At 39.3% G+C, this 25863-nt stretch overlaps 1 protein-coding gene across 1 annotated transcript in view; it reads right to left on the bottom strand.

Moving 5' to 3' along the window:
* Positions 1-24427, bottom strand: part of ADAM22 (ADAM metallopeptidase domain 22) — a 160809-nt gene extending 136382 nt beyond the window's left edge. The window contains exon 1 of the mRNA XM_083376399.1: positions 24281-24427. Within this exon, the coding sequence (XP_083232525.1) occupies positions 24281-24421 (141 nt within the window). The 5' untranslated portion in view covers positions 24422-24427. The remainder of the gene's footprint in view (positions 1-24280) is intronic.
* Positions 24428-25863: the final 1436 nt, after the last annotated feature.

Genomic DNA, 25863 nt, shown 5'->3' with positions numbered 1-25863 from the left:
TATTGACAGATGAACATGGTAGGTAGGTTGCAATCAGTTGAAACGCAAGAGATTCTGTCTAATCTATCTATCATTTTATTTTTATACATCAAATTTAGAGACCACCATCTCACTCATGGAGTAACTCTGTGCATTGTACAATTAAAAATATAAAATACATATAAATATATTTCAATACGAGAAGGTAAAACAAGAGTAGAACAATTAAAGCTAAAAAGGTGGGGAGAGGGCCTTCAAGGAGCTAGCTAATTCCAAGATGCATACTGTCCTATGAGCCCTAAGCAAGTTAGCAGAATCAGGTCTTCAAACTCTTCTGAAAGATCAGGATAATTGGGTTTGCCTCCCCTCTGCAGGAAGGATATTCCAAAGGGTAAAGGAATTAGGTAAAATGTCTTTCTGGATCCTGCCAGTCAAAATTCTTTAACTGATGGCATCTCCTGTAACATAATTTTCCTGCCTCCTCAGGTAGGGTGGGCTGATGTAATAAGTTCTGCAAGTAACCTGGCCCTAAGCCATGGAGGATTTTAAATTCAACACCTTGAATTATACCTAAAAGCAAAACAGCACCCAGTGCAGCTTGCATAGCACAAGTGTAGGGTGCCCAAAATGGCTCATACAGCCATATTCTGTATCAGCAGAAGCTTCTGGATATTTTTCAAGAGTAGTCCATATAAAGCACATTGCAACAGTTCAGACATGACCAGAGTGCAAATGACTGAGAGAAGGTATTCCTATATATCTAAATATAAAGATTTTCATTAGAAGATGAAAAATGGAGACCAACCATATGCAGCCAATGGGGTGAGGTGCACATACTTATTATAAAACAGATACAGTACTCTGCTGCCCATAACCAAAATAATTACCAGAAACTGTTCCCCACTTCCTTTTAACTCTCCAGGATCAGAAATTCCCAGAATACTTTTGTTCTAACCCTGGTCTACAACCCCTCATTTTATAAAATTATTTTCTAAGAATGCCTAGAAAGTCCACAGGTGGCCCAGAGGCATTTTCCTAAATAAAGATAACAGTAGAGGCTGGCCCTTTACTGCACACCAACTCTCCAGCATTGCTAAATGAAAGGAATCTAAAAATCAGGTAGAATAGAGAATATGAACTAAACTCCAGGAAGCATCTGTGGGCATAACACTATCGGTGAACCTTCACTGCCCACTCCTGATGTAGGTGGGTGGAGGGGAAAAATTATTTTAATTGGGGTTTTTAATAATATAGGGTTGATTTAATATTTTTTAAATTGGTTTTTAACTTTTATATGCTTGATTTTTAACTCCCTGTAAACCGCCCTGAGTCCTCAGGGAAAGGGCGGTATATAAATGCAATAAAATAAATAAATAAATAAAATAAAAAAGATTATTCTCATGAATCCTCACCATGGAGTTACATGCCTGAAGACTGTTGGTTTGGATCTTAAGAATTCTAGATAGTTGGTTGATTCTCTGATTGATTATCAGGAATCTCAAATACAACATCAGATTTTGTATTTTGTATGTCTACATGCCTTAAATGTGCATAACACAAACAGTCCTGCATTTGTAAAGTGGAATACTTATCTGAATGTCTTCCCATATCCAACAGATGAAATTTTCAGCAGTTTGGTATCAGCTGAAGGATGGAGTCAAAGCATGGCAATTAACCACTCCAATTAACAAGCTTCTTCTATGCTTTGCCAAAATCTCAAGACATCATTCTGCCAATACTTTGAAAAGCTTGAGAGCTCAGGTATTTATTTATTTATTTATTTATTTATGGGACTTATATCCCGCCCTATCTCCCGAAGGACTCAGGGCGGTTAACAACAATAACATATAACAGAAATTAAGATAAAATTAAAATTAAAGTCATCTGTGCAATAAATTAAAATTAAAAATAAATTACAAATTGTAAACATAATTAAAATGCCTGTCAGTCCAGTTCAGCCAGGTGGAAAAGGAGTGTTTTGAGGCCGCGGCGAAAGGACCGGAGATCTTGGGTCATCCGAAGCTCAGGGGGGAGCTGATTCCATAGGACTAGCGCTCCCACAGAGAAGGCCCTTCCCCTGGGGTTCGCCAGCCGACATTGTCTAGCCGACGGTATTTCTATAACCCATGTACTGAAACCACAAATACTTACACTTTTAGCATCCCAAATAATCATATCAATATTTCAGTTATGCATGCTATTTCATATTAAGACAATCAAGTAATAGTTAATGGTTAAAACTCCATGGGAAAAAATCAAATAGAGGTTAGTATTTAAGCCAGTAGACTTGTTATGGCAATCAGATTTCCATTTTTAATTTGTTTCTCACAAATTTCTTATATCATACAGCTTTCAAGTAGTGTGAAAATACATGCTAAAAATTGGCACTATCTCCATTTTCTTTCTGTTGAAAGGAAGAAATGTATCACAAAAAACAGGAAGCCCTTTACATGGTATAGTTGTTGTTACATGTCTGTAATGATTAACAATGTCACTTTAGGCTTTGCTAGGAATTGAGCTAAAGTAAAATGTGTCAAAATGATGGTAACATAGATTTAAGAGCAACATTAAAGATCTGAAATCTATTTCAGGTACCTATAAATCTTGAAAGTTACATTTGTACTGCCTTAGCCAATGCCCAGAAATTGATTAAGGTATTTATTTCTTAAGAAGCAGAATTGATCCCATAATTTTTAAAGTGGGGGGGAGTGTTTCTGGGCAAAATGAGATTTAATGTTTGCTCTGTCATTGTTTTAGAAACATCAGTAATTAAGAGTAGTGCAGTGACATAATATATTTTTATTACTTGGATCATCTGGCTCACAATTAGGAAAAATAGTTCAAATTCTTAGCCATTATTATTTCAATTCTAATGCCATTCAATCTGGCCAGGGAGATTTCCAGGAAGATATCCATTTGTTTCCAATTATTAATTCTAGTAGCACTTTAAGAAATGAGCATTCCAAATTGTTCCTTTTTTATTTTAAAAATATTATTTTTCTCAGATAAACGCTATCACAATCTGCAGACATCTTATTGTTGTCCTAGTAAAAAATATCCAATGCCAGTACCATGTAGGACTGGATCAGAACGTAACCTCTATTGTGAGTACTAAATTAGTGCCCTGAATCCTGATAATTAAATAGAGAATTCTTTAGCACAAGTTTTATACAATTGTCAGACTTTACATTTTACACTGGAAAAAGTTAATACAAACAACAAATCTCACTGCCAAAAATCCTCTCTCCTTCATGCCCATCAGCCTCCTTGTATTTTCAGGGAGTTGTAGAAGTGTTGGAAAAATCTCAAAGTGCACACAATTGTAGGAAACAAGCAAAAAAGAAATCACAAATGGTGACTGTGTGACCATAGGGATCCGTGACATTGTAATTGCAAGCCAGACTCCAAGCACTTGGATCATGATAATATGGCTCCAGGTATGCCCTGCAATGGCTGGAACTTCAAGGACCAGTTTATAAGTGCTACTTATTCAGCATCATTGCAAGTTTGAATGGACATCAAATGAATGGTCATTAAGTGAGGACCAACTGTAATATAAGCATATGTATAATTCTTCAAATAACTGGATCCAAACCTTTAAAAAGCTACAATACGACTGAAATTGGTTCCAGAAAAAATCCAACGAAGAAACCAGCTGATTCAATGCCTATTACAGATATACCAGTTCCCAGCGACAATTTGCAGCAGCACCCAATTCATCTTTCTGAATGTAGTTGTTAGTTGCGAAGTCGTGTCCGACCCATCATGACCCATGGACAACGTTCCTCCAGGCCTTCCTGTCCTCTACCATCTTTTGGAGTCCATTTAGGCTCACGCCTATTGCTTCAGTGACTCCATCCAGCCACCTCATTCTCTGTCATCCCATTCCTCTCTTGCCCTCAATCTTTCCCAGCATTAGGCTCTTCTCCAGTGAGTCCTTCCTTCTCATTAGGTGGCCAAAGTATTTGAGTTTTAGCTTCAGGATCTGGCCTTCTAAAGAGCAGTCAGGGTTGATCTCCTCTAGGACTGACCAGTTTGATCGCCTTGCAGTCCAAGGGACTCACAGGACTCTTCTCCAGCAGCAGAGTTCAAAGGCTTCAATTCTTTGGCGCTCAACCTTTCTTATGGTCCAACTTTCACAGCCATGCATTGCAACTGGGAAGACCATAGCCTTGACTATACGCACTTTGGTTGACAGGGTGATGTCTCTGCTTTTTAGTGTGCTGTCTAGATTTGCCATGGCTTTCCTCCTGAGGAGCAAGCGTCTTTTAATTTCTTGGCTACAGTCCCCATCTGCAGTGATCTTGGAGCCCAGGAAAATAAAATCTGTCACTACCTCCATTTCTTCCCCATCTATTTGCCAGGAATTGAGAGGGCCGGATGCCATGATCTTGGCTTTCTTAATGTTAAGTTTCAACCCAACCTTTGCACTCTCCTTCTTCACTCCTAACAAGAGGCTCTTTAGTTCCTCTTCATTTTCTGCCATTAGAGTGGTATCATCTGCATATCTTAGGTTGTTGATATTTCTCCCAGCAATCTTAATTCCAATGTTTGATTCATCTAGCCCTGCCTTTCTCATGATGTGCTCTGCATATAAGTTAAATAGGCAGGGCGACAGAATACAGCCTTGCCGGACTCCTTTCCCAATTTTGAACCAATCAGTGGCTCCATGTCCAGTTCTCACTATTGTTTCTCAAGAGACAAATAAGATGGTCTGGTGCTCCCATTTCTTTAAGAACTTGCCACAGTTTGTTATGATCCACACAATCAAAGGCTTTAGCATAGTCAATGAAGCAGAAGTAGATGTTTTTCTGGAACTCCCTAGCTTTCTCCATGATCCAGCGTAGGTTGGCAATTTGATCTCTAGTTCCTCTGTCTCTTTGAAATCCTGCCTGTACTTCTGGTAGTTCTCGATCCACATACTGCTGGAGTCTAGCTTGTAGGATTTTGAGCATAACTTTACTAGCATGAGAAATGAGTGCAATGGTGCGATAGTTTGAACATTCTTTGGCATTGCCTTTCTTTGGAATTGGAATGTAAACTGATCTTTTCCAATCCTGTGGCCACTGCTGAGTTTTCCAAATTTGCTGGCAAATTGAGTGTAGCACTTTTACTGCATCATCTTTTAAGATTTTGAATAGCTCAGCTGGAATACTGTCACCTCCACTAGCTTTGTTGTTGTTCAGCTTTCCTAAGGCCCATTTCACTTCACATTCTAGGATGTCTGGCTCGAGGTCAGTGACTACCTCATCGTGGTTATGAGGGACATGAAGCTCATTCTTCTATAGTTCTTCTGTGTAATTTTGCCACCTCTTCGTAATCTCTTCTGCCTCTGTTAGGTCCCTGCCATTTTGGTCCTTTATCATGCCCATTTTTGCATGAAACGTTTCCTTGATCTCTCCAATTTTCTTGAAGAGATCTCTGGTCCTCCCTATTCTATTGTTTTCTTTTATTTTTTTGCACTGTTCATTTAAGAAGGCATTCTTATCTCTTCTAGCTATTCTCTGGAATTCTGCATTCTATTGAGCGTATCTTTCTTTTTCTCCCTTGCCTTTCGCTTCCCTCCTGTCCTCAGCTATTTGCAAAGCTTCCTCAGACAGCCATTTTGCTTTCTTGCATTTCTTTTTCTTTGGGATGGTTTTAGTTGCTACTTCCTGTGCAATGTTACAAACCTCCATCCATAGTTCTTCAGGCACTCTGTTTATCAGATCTAATTCCTTAAATCTAATTGTCACCTCTAATGTATACTTGTCAGGGATATGATTTAGTTCATACCTGAGTGGCCTAATGCTTTTCCCTACTTTCTTCAGTTTAAGCCTAAATTTTGCAATGATAAGCAGATTGTCTGAGCCACAGTCAGCTCCTGGTCTTGTTTTTACTGACTGTATAGAGCTTCTCCATCTTTGGCTGCAGAGCACATAGTCAATCTGATTTCTGTGTTGACCGTCTGGTGATGTCCATGTGTAGAGCCATCTCTTGGGTTATTGGAAAAAAGTATTTGCTATGACTATCGTATTCTCTTGACAAAATTCTATCGGCCTGTGCCCTGCTTCATTTTTTTACCCCACAGCCAAACTTGCCTGTTATTCTGGTTATCTTTTGGCTTTACTTTAGCATTCCAATTCCCCATGATGATAAGGACATCATTTTTGGTGTTAGTTCTATAAGGTGCTGTAGGGCTTGATAGAACCGGTCAACTTCATCCCCTTCAGCACTGGTGGTTGGGGCATAGACTTGGACTACTGTGATATTGAATGGTTTGCCTTCTTTCTGAATAGTCCTACATAAAATACAGTCACAGGTTATTTTGTATTTCATAAAGTCATCTTTTTGCAGGAACTCAAGGCATCCCAGATAGAAATCCTCACTTTATTACTAGTTAACAGTCCTTGAAGTAGGGTGGGCTGAAATAATGCAGTTAAACCAAAATCATCCTGTGAGTTTCCAAGGTTAGACTAAACCGTGGTCTCTGAGTCCTATTCCATATCATAACTACTAACTGGACAATACTGGGCTAGGCAATCAATTATTCTTGAAATGTTTCGGACTATAATTCCCTCATGCCTGGCAGCTGACCAGGCTGCACTGACATCCAAGATATTTGGAAGCACCATATCTACACTAGTGTCTAATAACTGAGGTAAGGTCCATCTTACTCAGGTTGAGTATGCTAATCAGGTTCCTACACTGATAAAAGCATTCTTAACTATTTTTCTCACTATAAAATTATTTCCAGAAAATTCAGTTCCTTTCTTATCCATAATATGATTATGAAAATATCTGAAAATATCAAAATATCTGAACATATTACATTATTTTTAAAATTTTATTAATAATCTGAGATTAAATTTTTAATTATACCTCTAACTGCTGTAAAGAAGATGGGAATGCACTTCTTTGTATCTTTTTTTCTTCCTTTTCTCTTTAACTTTCTGTCATTTTCTGAACTTTTAGCTCTCTACTTTCTTTTTTTCTTGTTTTATATTAATTTGCATTAGTTTTTATCTTTTTAAAAAAAATTATAAAATTGTATTAAAAAGAATGTTAATTAAAATCTATGATATGATTGGTTTAAATTGCTCTATCTTCTTGGCTGTTTTTTTACATTTTATATATAATGTGCTTGTATTTTTAAAAAAAAACGTTTAAAACCATCTAGAGCAGGGGTCCCCAACCGGGCCACGGCATGCCAGCAATTGGTCCGCACAGAAAACCAAAGCCCCACCCATGGGATGCAGGCAGCACACAAAACCACACACCCTCCAGTCCGTGGAAAAACCTCTCTCCACAGAACCGGTCCCTGGTGACCAAAAGGTTGGGGACCTCTGATCTAGAGTCTCTGCTGTGAGACAAGCAGTTATATTAATTAATTATTTAACTAGCTCACTTTATTTTAAATCAATCTCTGAACAATTGTAAAAAAATCCATATAGTTGCTAAGACAAGAGGTGAATAAAGATTATATATATATATATATATATATATATATATATATATATATATATGTATATATGTATGTATGTATGTATGTATGTATGTATGTATATGTATATGTATATGTATATGTATATGTATATGTATATGTATATGTATATGTATATGTATTTTTATTTTTTATTTTTATTTTAATTCCATTTATATCCCGCCCTTCTCTGAAGACTCAGGGCGGCTTTCAAGCTTAGCAGTAGCCTTCATTCTATGTATATGCCTGCTTATTAGGCCTTTTGGGCCCCCCCAAGCGGCATTATTACAAAGTCAGCTTATTGCCCCCAACAATCTGGGTCCTCATTTTACCTACCTCGGAAGGATGGAAGGCTGAGTCAACCTTGAGCCTGGTGGGATGCGAACCTGCACTAATTGCAGGCAGCTGGTGTTACTTAAGGAGGCATTAGCCCACTGCTCCACCAAGGCTATGTATATGTATATGTATATGTATATGTATATGTATATGTATATGTATATGTATATGTATATGTATATATATATTTGTGTAAATTACTAACAAAGAATTAAAGGGAAACTGAAGATGCATTTCTGACTCCTTAGTCGTCCTCAGTCAGCTATACCCTTCTGAGATTCGAACCTGGACTGATTGCATACAAGGCAGTGTTATGTATGCAATCAGCCCAGGTTCGAATCTCAGAAGGGTATAGCTGACTGAGGATGACTAAGGAGTCAGAAATGCATCTTCAGTTTCCCTTTAATTCTTTGTTAGTAATTTACACAAATATATGAATTGTCCGGTGTGACTACTGCCTGTTTGATAGCCTTCAAGATAGGCTGAAAACAGGAAATAAAGATTTGCCCCATGTTTGGGGCCTAGCAAGGTAATCTAAATAGTTAACATTTGAAACATATATATATATATATATATATATATATATATATATATATATATATATATATAGGCAAATGCATTGTTTTTATCTTATTGTTGTGCACAGCCCACATTCACTTTTGGTGAGATGGGAAGCTATATAAATTTGGAAAATAAATAAATGAATAAATAATATCTTAATCATTACACTAGTTGATTTTCTCCAACAATTTATTATAATATAATATAACATAACATAAAACATGAATAGTGACACAACTTTGGTTGTGTTGTTAAACATAGTTCTCCTAACACTTATCTTCTGAAACCATTCTTCCAGAAAGGCTGGCATCACCACAATATTGTGTCTTTCAAGCAGGTATATTGTTAATAAGAGAGATCCAGCAGAGGATTCAATTTCCCAATTCATGTCATCCACCGAACATCTGAAGCAGTCTCTGTCCCAAAGTAGGTCAAAGACTAAATTAAAATGTATCTAAATAATTAGAATAATTCCACAGTGAATCACTTAATAAACCCTTGCATTCCCCAAAATATTTTACCCAAAATTAGCAAATAAAGTACAGTATTTTTATTATTTTTAATAATTAAAATTCTTCGTATGAAGGTAATAATGCCTATTCTATTGCTGAAGAATGTACTAATCAATTCTGAGGTCTAGATTTCCAGCCCACCTCTGGCAGACTCATATGTGATAGAGTTTGTCCAAATCTTCAACCCACACAACTGAAAATTAACCATCACACAATCAGACATTGATCTATTTCCATCCATGTCCAAATATATCAAAACAACAGTAACTACAAGAATAAAATAATTAAAATACAAGCTATTTTATACATCTGGCTTCTAGGAAAATTTCAAGGTTTGTATCTCAGCACATTTAGTAACAAAGCTCGTCATAACCAAAACAATCTTATTACACAACATTGGCAGAAGCAAAGTAGTGTGAAATCTGGTTTTAGCCGAGTCAGAAGCAACCTCCTTAAACCAGTTATTTGTTGCTGTAACAAAGGACATATGATATCCATTCATCCCACATACAAATGTCAAGTCTTCTACTATTGCACAATGTAGGTGAGAGAAAAAGAATGAAAGAAATAAGAAAATAAACCCTATGACAAATATACCCATCCTCCTTCAAAACATGCTCCATGCTCGGTCAGTTATTTTCTAGAACCCAAATCATGTATAATTCTTTTTTCATAACTAGCATTCCCACATAATTCTTGAATTCTGAAAATAATCAATTCCCTGGCAAACCATGGCTTAAACCTGGTACTGTACTGTAATACGTTTTTTAATTATAAGTTTGGTCATTATTAAGGGATTTGTGTGCAAGTCACAGTCACCATGCAAATGTCATTTCCCAATACTCCAGATAGTGGCTGTCATCACATGGTGACTGTTATGTATGCAACCACTCACCACTTGATCTAACCAAATTTGGGACTGTTACCATAGACAATTTATCTTCACAGCAAATATGGCAACATTAAAAGCAAACCAAGCCAAACATAGTTAATCACTATACATCAAAGACTCTACACACAATGATGGCTGCCATATGGAACTCTTCAATTCCATGTGTGTGTCCAACTGTATGGCAAACAGCAGCTCTATTAATAAAAAACAGAACCTCCTTTCATTAATATTGAACTTTACATTCATGCATTCAGTCAATCTAAATACTGTAGTGCTTTTACTTGAAGGGGGTTTTATTTGTTTTTGTTTTAAAGATAAGAATTCAGGTCAACTAATTTAGATGAACAGTCTTTTTTTAAGTTTCCAAAAATATAATTTTATAATGAAGAGGCAAAGACTCAAGGTCATATATTAAAGTACTTTTGCACAACAATGCCTTTTAAAGACTCTGAGATCACCAGGGACAGAAGATTATTTTAGGGCTCTATAAAACCAGCTTCCATGTTAGTGTTATGTTTTTCTCCATATGAAATCAATGGCCAGCAAGGACAAGTATATGGGAAACCTAAAATAATAAAGGAACTCTTCATGGAATGTTTTCAGTAATTAGGTCTACTGTCCTAAATGAAACATCTATCCATCTGAACATTTCAAATACGAATAATGGAATGGATGAGATGCCTTCTTCCTGAAATACAATTTTTCCAGCTACAATAGAGACTGCAGAAAAGAGAAGGAAAGCAAAACTCATTAGTGATGCAAGGAAGACAGGAAGAAATGCAAAGACTAAATGCAAAGTTGCAGAGAGAGGCAAGAAAAGATAAAGTACTTGGCTGAAGAATGTAAGAAATAGGTGAAAGCAGTCATGGGAGGTCATACAGCAGAGTATTTCACTTATGTAAAGTCCAGAAACCCCTTTATGCCAAGAAAGGCTATTGTGGTCAGAGGACTTGATGGGTAGGAACTGCATCACCAACAAGTAAAGAAATGGCAAAAGAATGGAAAAGGTCAACATTTATCCCAATACCAAAGAAAAGTGATATGAAAGATTGTTACAACCACCAAATGTGGCCTTGATACCACATGTGAGTAAAATTCTTTTTAAAATAATCCAGCAATGTTTGAATCCAACTGCAAACAGGAACTACCTGGTGTAAAATCAGATTTTTGGAAAGGAACACATGATCATATTGGGTAATGGAAAAAGCAAGGAAATACCAATACCAGAAAGATCTCTGCTTCATTGACCATACAAAAGCCTTCAACCATGAGAAGCTCTGGAACTGCATCAAAGATCTGGAAATATCAACACACCATTTCCAGCTCATTCAGTCATTGTACTCTGATCAAGCAGCCATTGTAAGAATGGAATATGGAGACATAAAATGGTTTGGAATTGGAAAAGCACTTGGCAAGATTGCATCCTGTCATCTATACTATTCAACATGTACAAAGAAACTGTTATGAGAAATGCCCATTTGGATGAATCTAGCATTGGGATTAAAATCGGTGTAGGAATATCAACAACCTCCAATGTGCAACTTTGCTCACGGAAAGCAAGGAGAATCTGGAGTGGCTAATACAGAGAGTCAAATTTGAAAGTGAAAAATGTTAACCACAGCTTAACATCAAAACAAAGAAAACAACAACTGCAGAGAACATACAGGCCAGAAGGCAGACTGACAAAACAGTAAAGGAATTCATCTTCCTGGGATCTAAAATCAACTCAAAAAAGTGGCATCTGCAGTCCTGAGATCAGAAGTTGTATAGCACTTGAAAGAACCGTAATGTGTCTGGAAGAGTAAAGACATCAGCCTCGTAACCAAATGCATATGATAATAAAATATTTTTTTTCAATTGTACTTATGGCTGCAAAACTTGCTCTGAAAAAGGCAGCTAGGACTGGAATGGTCACCTTTGAACTGTGGCGCTGGAGGCAACTATTACACTCCTATGGACATCAAAAATAACAAAGAACTTCCCCAAAAATATCACTTGAAGCCAAGATTGCCAAACAGAGACTGTCATATTTTGGTCATTTCGTGAGAGTTGACTCACTTGAAAAGTCAACCACCCTAGTACCCACTAGCTGGACACTATAAAGGACAACACTAGGATGACCGTGGTGGATCTGAAGGAGGCGGTGTGAGACAGGAGGGTATGGAGAGTGCTGATCCATAGTGTGACCAGGGATCGGACGCAACTGAACGGCTGACAACAGCAATGACATTGATTTTAAAGTGAGGAGAGAAGTTTAATTAAGATACAATAAAGTCAAAACTTGGCAAGACATTTATATTTACATTTTTAATTAGTTTTACAATGACTACAGAGACCCCCATTATCTGACCTGATTGTCTTCATCCAACCCCAACATGTTCTCCATAACTATAGTACTGATGCTGATCTGAAGAAGAGTAACATATGAATATTCTACATTGTATCTGTTTTTTATAATATTGTGATTTTTATATATTTTAATATCTGTATTTTTATATGTGGTTTTACCCATTTATTGTCTGCCACTCAGAGTCACCTCCAGTGAGATAAGTAAATAAATGGATGGATGGATGGATAGATAGATAGATAGATAGATAGATAGATAGATAGATAGATAGATAGACAGACAGACAGACAGACAGACAGACAGACAGACAGACAGACAGACAGATATTGCATACTGCACTACCAACTGCTAAGTCATTGATGGTTATCTCTCCTGTTTTCTATATATCAAAATTGTGGAGAAGTAATTTAGGGTCAGTACCTTTGTGACACGTTATAAATTATAAATTAGCCCTGCACTAGGCTCTGCTATACTTGCAATGTGTATTACTGTATCCTTTCCATTTTATTTGTTCTATCCATAGATCATATCCAGCATTAGAAAGAAATTCAATATTTGTGGAGGCAGTCAAAGAAGGCTATGATGGGAAAACTGGTTCATCCTTATTGAATTTGAAATTATATAGAAAATGTGACAATTTATGGATTATGTAATTCTATGGGGTTATTTTAAGGAATGCCAAGCTAATAAACATCTGGACATTGTTATTCCTTCACAATATATGGAGTTTGATCCATAGATGTGACAATACTTGTATGTGAATATGTACACTATTTTAAAATAATATAAGAAGGAAATCTTATGCTAATAAAAATTAGTCTGCAAATTTATTGACACCACATGTAAGAAACTAGTTTCCTGCACTAAACTAACTTCATGATAAAGGGTTACATTAGGTAAGAATTTTATTAAGCTTGCAAATAAGTGGATTTGATTTTAAACAAGAACACCATTTCTGGCTCTCTAAAGCCTTTGTAACATGACAGAAGGGAGATGTTTTTAAATACATTGGTCAGAACACCTTTCATTCTCTGAAGAACATACAGATCAATGCCAAAACCACATTACTTATTTTTAATCCAATCTAATATCCTTCTTGATCATATAATTCCTGAACCTTTTTCAACATGTCTTCAATATAAAATTACCACTTATTTAATAAATAATTGCCTTTATTGCATAGCAGATTTAATCATGCATTTTTGTTCATTTGGACTTTGCTGCTTTGATATTCAGTTGCCACTGACATAAAGGCTGCAAGTGCAAACATCGCCAGCTCCTTAATTTTCCACTCCAAAATAGCCACATGAGACTCAGAGAAAATTAAAATAAATCATACATTTATTATATTATCATACAGGGCTCCATAGGATGTCATCAGTAAAGTCAATATGATGGCCCGAAAGTTCAAACTCTGATCATTCAATCTTGACATGATTAATACTGAGATTTTAATCAGTGTTAAAACTAACATAATACTAAGATTTTAATTAATTTAAAGAGTGGTATTTTCATCTCTTATCTAGAACCAAACGTGAATGAATCCATGGAGTTAGACAAAGTGTACTTTATATTTTTAAATTATTATTTCATTTATCAGAAAAACAAAGGTGCCATGACTATTGCACATAGCGAATGGTCCATAAAATTATCATTTTGCCAGACTGAGCCTTTCATTGCATGAGCTGGCTGTAGTAGCGTCATCGGGTTTAAGGATTAAGTATGCTTTGGAGAAAGGACTGTGAGTCAATTGGATGGAGCTATGTTTCTTGATTGTTATGCATATTCTGCATAACATAGTTTTATGCAGAATTTTTGTTTTGGCCCTAAGTGGAAACTGCCTGCAGTTCTTCCAGAATAATTATTTTTGAAATGTAGACATGGATCAAAAAGTTCTAGACAAATCAGACTTCCATTTCACTATGGGACCTTCCATATTCATCTTTAGACTTTAGGGAATTGATAAAAACATGACAAAAAGCAGAAATAGTCAACTAAGAGAAAATGAGAAAAGCAGAGAGTTCCCACTAAAAAAAATCTCTGGAATCCAACTATAATTACTATGCCTTCCTAAATAAAAAGTCTCCAGCAGATTGCTGACTTTAAACCTGCCTTCTGCTGAAAGATTAAAGTAGAGTGTAAAATTATCATGTTCTTCACTTTAAACTGAAATGAGTTTTAAGTTGAAATATAGCACATATAGTCATAAATGAACAGATGGTCCATTTCAAAGTAAAATGTTGGTGATGCATATACCACTTTGAAATATACATTACTCCTTGCTAGAATTCATTACTAGAAAGCAACAGTAGGTCAGAAGAGTTTGAATAAGTTAGGAAAACTTGCTTCCATAAAAGAATAATTTTTTTCTTACAATCTCAAGGTTCACAATACAGATGGTTCTCGACTTATGACCACAACTGAATCCAAAATTTCTGTTGCTAAGTGAGACAGCTGTTAGGTGAATTTTGCCCCATTTTATGACTTTTCTTGTCACAGTACTTAAGTGTATTCTTTCAGTTGTTATGTTAGTAACACAGTTGTTAAGTGAGACTGGCTTTCCCATTTACTCTGCTTATCGGAAGGTTGCAAAACATAATCACATGAACCTGGAATATTGCAACGGTTGTAAATATGAGTCAGTTGCCAAGTGTCTGAATTTTGATCACATGGCTATGGGGATGCTGCAATAGTCGTAAAAAAGTCTCTTTTTGCGGTGCCATTGTAACTTCAAACAGTCACTAAATGAACTGTTGTAAGTTGAGGACTACCTGTATAGAGATGAAGCAAGGCAATATTATTTGGCTGTTATTAACAGATGAGGTCTACAGTCACATGTATGAACTTTTTCCAACAAGTATGTATGAAACATAATTAACTTTTTCCATTAGAGTAACAAATTGTATCACACAGTTTTAAATTCTCGGGATATTTATCTCTTAATTCTTTACCAAAATTCCAACTATGTATCTGATCTTTCTTTAGCACACTTTTAATCATTAAAAAATCTTTAATGAAGAACTATAAAGAAATGACTGTTCACAAGGTAAACAGAACACACCAAAGTTTCCAGAATGTTACAGCTCCCAATTTATTTTCTATTTAAGATTTTTTATGATTTTAAAATATCTTGCCCTCAATTCGATGTACCCTTTTTCAGGTTAAATTTCATTTTACAATATAGGGAACCCATTTGCTTTTATATTTCCACATAAGCAGCAATTTGAATTTTTTTTTCTTTTCTGATGTGGCACCTATTCTTTTGAAGAACATACCATCTGAAATTAGATTCCGCCCCATCTCTAGTGGCCTTTTCTCTGCTGGAAAGGTTTTAAGAATGGTGGTTCTCCCAGATATGACGGTCAGGAGATTAGATGGGCCCGTGAGGTGTTGTTAACTCACTGTTGATAGGTTTATCCTCAGTTCCTTTGCTGCTGGTAGTTTTTTTGCTTTTTGTTATTTGTCATTTATATTGATGTATTCAACCGGATGCCCAGAGTTATTGCTTCAAGATAGGTGGCCATATAAACCCAAATAATTTGTCACTTAATAAAGTATTAGATTCATATCCTACATTTTGCTCAGGAAATTGAAGTACCATCCTTCCATATTTCCTTGAAACAATAACCCTATGAGATGGGTTGGACTGAGAGTGAATGGAATGGCTCCCAAAGATACTCCAGGAACTTCCATGGTAGACGAGAACCTGAATGTCTCTGCTCCTAATCCAACCCCTTAACCATTACACTACATTAGACTATAATATTTTTAAAGAATTATTATTCTTAATATTATAAACACAGGCAACTAAAAAAAACACCATCTCACATCTTCTGACACAATATTAGTTAGAACACATACATTCAATTTGCTTCAGAACACTGGGCTACATTTACTTAACTGCAATGTAATTAGAAAACATAGAAGCAATTGGTCAAAAGGTCTTCAACTGGGAAAGGACCTTATTTCATATAGTAGAATATGACCATCAATTTTAAACATTTAATGCTTGCACATTGTCAAGAAGACAGATGCACACCCAAAGCACTGGCTAATACATGACATTCTCTCTGACAGGTAAAGTGAATATTTGCACCTGCATCTTTAAAGCTATCACACAAAGTTGAAATGGTGCCAAGGAATTGGAGAATGATCTCTTCCATCTGCTATCTCTGCAGCAAAAATGCTGCTCTACTCCCAGCTTCTTGACAAAAATTTGCTGTTTCCTAATGGAAATATCAAGCAACTAAATATAGAGCATTTCTTGATCATTCAGGCCTAAGCATCAGCCTGTTGCAGCTTTTCACCTTGATCCTCCTCTAGGCAACCCCAACCCATTTGAAAAACATCAACTGCAATGTTCTTTTCAAAATTAATTAAGGGAATCAAATGGAAGCATACTTGTAGTTATAGAAAATGAATGATGATTGTATTGATTAAATTGTAAGATAGCTTTTCAATGCGTAGTTATTATATATATATGTCTAGTATGCCCAAGAATTGAAGCCTTTGAACTATGGTGCTGGAGAAGACTCCTGCGAGTCCCTTGGACTGCAAGGCGATCAAACCGGTCAGTCCTAGAGGAGATCAACCCTGACTGCTCTTTAGAAGGCCAGATCCTGAAGCTAAAACTCAAGTACTTTGGCCACCTAATGAGAAGGAAGGACTCACTGGAGAAGAGCCTAATGCTGGGAAAGATTGAGGGCAAGAGAAGAAGGGGACGACAGAGAATGAGGTGGCTGGATGGAGTCATTGAAGCAGTAGGCGTGAGCTTAGATGGACTCCAGAAGATGGCAGAGGACAGGAAGGCCTGGAGGAACATTGTCCATAGGGTCGCGATGGGTCGGACACGACTTCGCAACTAACAACAACAACAAGTATGCCCAATATTGTAACTAATGTTCTTTGGATGAATTATCAAATTATTTTAAACAGCAAAAATTTCCCTAAAACAATTTTTTTAAATACAGAAAAATGGAATAAATTGCGGAGGAAACAGGGTTGAATATTTAAACTGAGAATAAACTGGTTTAAAATGTCTTGTTTTCCATTGGTTTCTCCTCCCTTTTTTACTTATGATGCTTGAAAAACTTGTCTGAGAAATGGCAGGCTTTCCTAAATAATCTAAGACACGTTTATACAATCTCCCAACCTGATTTTTATGGCATCTATAGGACTGCAGGATCACAACAGTAAAACTCAGCAGCAAAACAATAATTTTCAGCAACTTGTTTGGAATAAAATAAGGGCTAAAATAAGTGCAGGTGAAACACAGCTTTTTTGCAATTTTTAAAAGCTCATTTTCAACTCCTCCAGGGTAAGTTTTTCATCTTCTTGTTAGGGATATCCACATGGTATGATCAAAAAAGTCAAGATGATGGCCACAATGATTCTATCAAGAGTCTAAGACACTTCAATAGCACCTAAATGATCATTGTGTGTGTTATGTATGCAGGCACCTGCATAGCAACAGCCACTAGGGGGCGTTGGCCTGAACGGTTTCGGCGGGAAACCTAGGGCCAACCCCATTGGCTGGCAGCTTACCTGGCTAGGTATTTACGGAGGCCAGGTAACCCTCATTCCCCAGTTCACTACCCCCCTTCCAATAAAGAGCTGAACTCACACACCGGCTGGCGTCTCTTCCTTGCGTCGGACCCACTACACGATAGTGGCGACGAAGGTGGGATTGCTGCTGACCAAGAGCTGAAGTCACTGGGGCAATGCTCCGCGAGCTGAAGGGGAAGGCATTTTTCCTTTCTTCTCCCCCCCACGGCCGCCAGCCGACCGGATCAGCTGACCGGACCATGCCGGTCACCGCATCCGCAACCGAGACCGCACATCGCACCGTGACTGAGACCGCAACCACCGCCATGGCAAGAGCCGATCAACCCCACGGGTTCGACACCCGCCACCCCGAGACCTGGACCCGTTACCTGGCTCACGTTGAACTGTACCTGTGGTTCAACCAGATATCAGAGGACGGGGTGAAGGCGGCAGCCCTGCTTTGCCTCGGGGGGCCAGCGCTGTTGGAGATCACCACGAACCTGTTCCCCCAAAAGGCCATCAACACCGTCGCATACTAGGACCTCGTGGCCAGACTCAACGCCCACTTCAAGCCCCGACGCTCCAAGGTGGCCACGCGATCGCAATTCGAGAAAAGGGACCAGCGCCCCGACGAGACTGGTGCCCATTTCCTCGCCACCCTACGAGAAGCCGCCGTCGCCTGCAGGTTCTCAAACTTGGAAGAGCAGCTATGGGACCAGCTGATCTGCGGCCTATGAGACAGGCGGCTGCAAGAGCGCCTGTTCGAGAGAGAGGAGGTTTCGCTCCAAGAAGCCAAGGACGCCATCCTAGCCCATGAAGCAGCCTGCGGGGCCACCCAAGCATGCCAGGAAACCAGGTCCGGCAACCAGGCGACCAGCGTCCACCGGCAAGGCACCACAGACTGGCGAAATTCCTACTCGCCCAGCACACTACACCATGTGTTGCTACCGGGAAGAGCCCAGCAGAACTGCGATGGGGACAGCGCCTCATCACCAAGCTGGGCCGGTTACACCCAGACCGGGTAGCAGCCGAGACGGTTAGGTCACAACCATCTTCAGCATCATCATCATCATCGACATCATCACCAGCACACAGAGTTCTCAATGTGGGGGACCTGGTCTGGGCAAGGAACTACAGGGCAGGGCATCCATGGGTTCCAGGGACAGTGATTGAGAAAACTGGACCCCTCTCCTACATCGTGGGAGTGGAGGGGGACAGGCACATAAGGCGACACATCGACCAGCTCAGAGGAAGAGTCCCTAAGTGCACCACACACGCCCAACCGGAAAGCCACACCACAGGGGAGGCCAGTCCAACCGGAAACAACACAGAGCAGGAATCAGAGGAGGAGGGCCTCCTGAACCCAGTCCTGTTCACCCCAGCACAGAGGCCCCAGGAACCAGCTGTCCAAGCCCAGGGCCAAACCACACCCAGACGGTCCACCCGGCCCCATAGGACACCTGCCTACCTGTCGGTTTCGGCGACAAACCCAGTTTCGGCGGGAAACCTAGGGCCAACCCCATTGGCTGGCAGCTTACCTCCCCAGTTCACTACCCCCCTTCCAATAAAGAGCTGAACTCACACACCAGCTGGCATCTCTTCCTTGCATCGGACCCACTACACAATAGTGTGAAATTTTTTGACCCCATTTTATGGACACCTCTTCACCTTGTATATATGGGACCAGTACAAAGTGATGATGGGAAAATGATAAAATGTGAATTGCAACATGGCACACATTTCCTTTCCAAAGTCATATGCAAGTGACATAATGCACACGTTAAAATTTGTCAGTCCTCCAGTGACATTCATATCCCATCAGTCCTACAAAAAGAAAACTAGCCTACCTTCTATAGCCACATGCTACAGGAAAATGAGAGTGCATTATATTTGTCACTGTGAGATTCCCACTAAAATTATGAATTAGGAAGTCATCATAAGCATCCAGATCCAGTGAGATGGTGTAGTACAGATTTGTCTTAGGCTACTTGAAGCCAAATTTTCTCCTTAACTTATTCCAAGACCTTTGGATTAAGCTTTCTGCAGAACTGAAGGTCCTAACAACTCTGCTGACTTTTTAAAAATGCATTAAAACTACATTTTAAAGTCAGCTTAATATTTCTGGCATAATTGTTTCATTACAAGTATTATAAAGATTTCAGTAGTCACCAGTATAATGGTTAATAAATATATGAACTGCATAAATATCTCCCCAGGCACATCCACTGTAAATGCAAGAGCAAATATCAACACCCATTTTAGGATATCCATTTACTTGGGCTTTACATTAGTGACGTATCAAATTCAATTATACTAAGGGTAAGTAGTTCTTTTGTGCTCAGGAGCTATATTTTTCCCCTGTTTTCTTTAAAAAGTAGGGAAAGAGAAATATAATCTGGTATCTCAAAAGAGATGGATTTTGTGCTTGCTGGAAGGAATTAAAGTTGTATTTAAGTCAAAGTTTAAAAAGGAATTAAAGTCACAGCATTATGTCTGGTGACTCCTATGTCATTATTTCCAACCAACAATCTGCAGGAATCATAACTGTTCACTGACATTACAGGGTTGCAAGGAGTGCCCATGGATCATGAGTTTCCATAACATAAAATGCTGATCAGCACCAGAATACCTAGAAATTGCAGATACCTCCTTGTATTAATTATTGGAATTCCATGAAATTTTGTTAGCCTCATGAAAGTTGTCAGCAATCTTGTAATTGTTAGCAAAAAAATTTTTACAATGTCACTCAAGAGTTAGAAGAAGTTGCCAAACCCTGATTTAGCATTATATGAGCAAGCCAAAATGCATCTTGTCTTTCTGAGTTTCTCCCTGTTCTTTTTACTGAACATAGTCAAGAAGGAGATGGGAACTTTGATTTAAACTTTGCCACATGACTTGGAGTAATAAATTGTGGTTAACCTTAATCAGGGGCTATTTAAAACAGTTTTTCCCAATATGATATGATATGCTTTCCCAGTATTATACTCTCTATGATGTTGGGAATACAGATTAATTTGCATTAACACAAGTTACATTGTACATTATAAATTACACTACAATAGTAAATTGTAATACAATTTATCTCACACAAATAATCCCTGAGAATTCTGGGAATTACATAGAACGCATCTGGTTACAGAAAGCTGATGTAATGGAATGTGCACCTGGAGAAGGGGGGAGGGGTAATTCCCAAAAGAGCAGTGCAATTTCCCAAGGAGGAGGTAGTACATTCCAGAAAGAATCTCAAATTAAAGAACTGTACAGTCCCAAGCTCGACTGGGGAGGGAGGAGGAAGTTCAGGGTAGTCACACCTCAGAAGCTCTAAGGTTGGAGAGATTAACCTCTATTAGGGTAGAGGGTTATAGCGTTAGTCTGGTAAGAATCTATTCAGTAGGTGTAAGCAAATAAAGAACAGGACTTGACTGGGTTTCACTGTGTCATCTTTGGGTTTGTTCATGTCAGCAGGTTTGGCTCCAGATGAATACATGGAGGTGTTCATATTCTTTTCTTGGCAACAATAAGTTTTACTTTCACGTGAGAAGGCAGCCATAAGAATGTGAGAGTGAGAGTGAAAGAGAATTATAGAAATGAGAGAGAGTGAGCTACCATTGTCTTTCTCCATTTTTTTTTCACTTTTCCATCTAGCATATGGTCTCATTTTCCCATGCAGGTACAAACTAGACCTGACCTGTTTAGCTTTTTTTGAAAGTTGTGTGATGGTATGTAAGAAAGAACTTGAAAAACAAAGAGTTTCTGCCTGAGGAATAGCCAGATAATTGGGGACAAATAACATAGCTTCAGCCTCCTTCAGCCAACTCAATACAAAAGTCTCTTTGGTGCAATGTGGGAAACTCCACTGGCCATAAACATTTTATATTGAGCACTGAACATCCAGATTTGATTCTGGTCACCTCTCCAGGTTCAAGCTCCCATGGGAACACAAAAATATTAGCTAAGCTATCATCTGTTGTACTGCCACAGGGTGAGACAAATTCTGTCCAGCTGTTGCAGTTGTATCATGGCAGTCTGCAAATTGGTCGTCTGTGCATTCACTTGCTGCTGGCTTTGTAACAACATAGCAATTGGATCTTCAGCAGATAGTGGAATTCCTTGAGGATCAGAGGCCATTCCTGAAACTCCTTTCAGAAAAGATTATGAGATTGCAAGATTGATGCCAGCCTTTGCAGATAAACCAAGAGGAAATAGAACTAGAGGAGCTACTGTACTTTACTGTAAGGCTACACTGACAGAATCTTGCAAGTCTCCTGCGATCTCTTTTACAGTGTGAGAAATTAAGGAGGTTCCCTCCTCAGCTTCCTTCTCCACTTATTATATAATCCCTGTAGGTTATATCCTCTCTTATCTGCCATTCCCCTGGCAACATGTCTTTGCCCCATTTCTTAGAACACTGGTGGCAAACCTATGGCACATGTGCCAGAGCGGCACTCAGAGCCCTCTCTGTGGGCACGCATGCCGTTGCCCCAGCAGAGTTCGCCAGAGTAGTAAGCACGTGGCGTTTGGAAGTGACAGGGCAGGAAGTGAGTGAGCAAGCGGTGTTGGTCCCCTGGGGATGCCCCTGAGATGGTGAGGGACTGGCCCCTGTCACCCTGGCCCCAGCCATACTCACCCAGTCTGCCGTGACCACTGCAGCCACTCCCATCCAGTGGGCCACGCCCCCCATCCCCCCTGAGAGCACCACAATGCTGATACACAATGCTGGCACTTTGCGATAAATAAGTGGGTTTTGGGTTGCAATTTGGGCACTCGGTCTCTAAAAGGTTTGCCATCGCTGTCTTAGGATCTTTCTCACATACCATTACCATTACATGCTGCTGTCTAGCTTATGTTGTGAATATTAACTTAAATTACTGAATTATGAAAATAATTGGAGAAATTATGTGGAAATTATATATCTTAACTACTGTACAGCAAAATATTTGTCAAAGTATGTCAAAATAACCTGACTAGCAAGAATAGCAATTTTATTTGATAGATCTACCTCTGGTTCAAAAATCTTACTCAGAACATGCTCATCAATACTTCCACATCAAACTGGAATGGACTGCTTCAAGTTTCAGTTATGGGCCCTGCACTCTGCACTGACAATGACTTGGATGACAACATACCAAATCTGCAAATGCACAGGAATTACAAGTCCTAATATTTTTACTTCAAAGTCTTTTTCATTAATTTAGAGTTAGAGGACACATTTCAAAGTGTCATTCTGCTCTTTGTTCTCATGATTTATTTTATTTAATTTTACAAGAGCTTATAAACTACTCTGATCAGAAGCAACACTGATGGGCCTATAAGTCCTGTAAATAGATTTATGTCATGTACACTTGTCTCTTGCAAACTAAATCTGAACTAATTATAACAAAAAACAACTACCTTGAATTACTTTTTTAGACTAACTTTGATACTATAAATTCTAGGCCTGTGCAATATTCACAGTATTTCTCACATAGCAGCCTTCTTAGAGCAGTTGCTTCTTTTCCTTGGGTCACAATGTACAACTGTGTACAGGGTGCACACACACACACACACACACACTGAGACACTCTTTCCCTTTGATTTTAAGATCTGCACAATCCTAAAATCATTCAGTTTAACTTTCAGTGTAATCCTATGTAAGCTTAGAATGAAATAGTCATTCGGCGGAGTTGATTATTTTTCAGAAGTATTTAGAATTGTAAACTTAAAACCACACAATATTATGTGGGCCTATTTAAAAGAAAAATTGTGTTTAGTTCAAGGATACTTCCTTGAGTTAAATGTATAGAGGACTGAAGACTGAATAAATTAAAAAGTTGGTTTCAAATAGGTTTCTAAGTATCAAAATCTTCTTTTAAACTCTCTTAAAAACTAAGCCTCTCAAATACATTCCAGATGAGAGGAAATCATAAGCATTTTATATTCAAAATGAGATCATGGATGCCTCTGTAATTCAAAGAAACACAGATTTCTGTATAAGTTTAATGCTCTTACAGAACATCCTGTCTGGAAGTTAGCAAAGGCATTGCCAATCATTGATTAGAGGCACTTGAGAAAGCTTTCAATGAGCACCCAGAGGTCTTCCAGGATTGCTTTTAGGTAGAACAAATGAATATTGCTGCCAAATCCAACTCCATCTTGCTGAAAATGCATATTTCTGTATAGATGGTCACATTTCCACAAGAGACACAAACAGGCTCTCTCTCTCACACACATACATTCAGGCTGAACAACTCTCTCATTTGAAGGTTTATTCTTTCTCAATAGTATCCCTGCCATGAAATTCCAAAGTTCAATCGTGATAAAAAAAAACCCCATTAAATGCATCTCTCCAGATACATGGAGACTCTAGTATTCCTAACCTCAAGATGCAGCTGGGGGAAGAGGTTGCTTGACAGTTCAGTCTCAATTCATCCAAACAACAACACCTGGCTTGGGGGAGGGGGAGGCTGATCTCGGATCGCTGGTGAATAGATGGCTACATTCCCTCCCCGCGTGCTGCAATTTCTATGCACGGCGCATCAGGCGCGGAGTCGCGTTTTGGAAGAGTCCGCCGGCGCCGGCGCCTCCCAAGAGCCCGTCTCCGAGCAACAGAAAAATCCCTAAGAGCAGGCGGGCCTCTAGCTGCCTACTCCACCGCTGGCGTCGCTTACCTGCTTCCCAACAGAGCTATGGCCGATGCGAGTGTTGAGCAGGTCGTGAGGAGTTTCGTTGCCTTCACTGGCACTATAGAGGAGCCGAAAAGGGACGCTCTTCTGTCTTTCCCTGAAGCGATCCGCAGCCTTCCTCTCCATCTCAGTCAACAAGATGTATCCTGGGGGATGGGGAGGGGGGGGGGAGACGGTAGCGGTCAACCAATTCCAGCAGGAAGGGTTCGGTTCATAACGACGACCCTCGGTTACGAGGCGCGGGTGGAAAATGAGGCAGTTGCTTTCCACTTCGGAGACAGAAAGCAAAGCCCAGCTCCATCTTACATACATATAGTGTGTGTACGTGTGCGATATTTGCCATGAGCTTCTTTCCCACATGCGCGCACGGCAGACAGCTAACCCTGGTTCCTCTCTCCCGGGCCGGCGCCTGGGATGCTGCACACTGCCACCTAACCTCGAAGATGAGCTCCTGGCAAGGCGAGCTCTTCCCCAGCAGGTCCAGCAAACAGCGGCAGCCCTTTCCCAGTGACAGCCGCCGAGCGAAGGTAAGGAGGTTCTTACCTGCGCGGCCGCAGCGAGCTTTCGAGAGCATTCCGACGGTCCAGAGCATCAAGGAGAGCAGAGGAGTCGCGATGTGCATGGCTGCCTCTTGGGAGAAGTGGCGGGAGAGGAAGGTGAGCTGCCCGCCAGAAGCGAGGATCGCAAGGCGATTTGCGAGAGGGAGAGGAAGGGCGCTCCTACGGCCAGGCTCCTGCTGCTGCTGCTGCTGCTGCTGCTGCTAGCGGGAGAGGCGCCTCCTCGCCACCGCCTCAGTGCTGCATTGTGTGCCGCCGGCTTCCGCTCGCGTCGAGAGCTTTTACTGCATTGGGTATCTTGCTGTATCTCAGAGGCTTCAAGCTCCTCCCATCTCGCTTTCCTTCTCAGCTCCCGGCGAGGGGATCCACAGTCGGACGAGCTGTCTCCCTTTCTGCATCCCGCTGCCTGCGATCTAGAGAAAGCGACCCAATGGATGGGCAGGGAGTGTGTCTGTATAGAAGGGTGGGGAGGCGACGGCAAGAGAGGGAAAATCTGAGAAAGTTAAATTCGGGGTGAGGGTGGGACTCGAACTAGACCTACTACTTCCCTTTCCTATGCCAAGGATGTTTTCATTGAAGTTGAGAAATTATTTTTCAAGCTAATGTGGAGACAGACCATATAAATTTTATAAATAAATTATAAGCAGTAAAAATGAAATTTGGGAAAAAATATTTAATTTTCTTGGAAGCCCAAATAGAAACTAACTTTATGTTCTTCATATGAAATGTATAAAAGGAAATAAACATTCCTGAAAATAGATTAGGAAGCTACTTTTGACTGAAGTTCCTGGAAATCTCTTCACATTAGTTGGATGCACATATTACTACAGTTCACTTTCCAAGTTGATTAGGTTGCTCAATTACTTTAAAAAAAACATTATTGGTTAGATTGCACGAGGATGTTATATGAATCCAAAACATTGTATTTTATAGAATTGTTATGTGGTGCCTCAATTCCGACTAATTTTTATTTTTAGTCTATTATTTTAATGAGGAATATGCATTGTTTGC

Source organism: Vipera ursinii (genome assembly GCF_947247035.1).
Source record: "Vipera ursinii genome assembly, chromosome: Z".
Classification (NCBI taxonomy): Eukaryota; Metazoa; Chordata; class Lepidosauria; order Squamata; family Viperidae; genus Vipera; species Vipera ursinii.
Note: the sequence above shows the minus strand (reverse complement) of the source record. Positions and strands in the feature narration are given on the sequence as shown.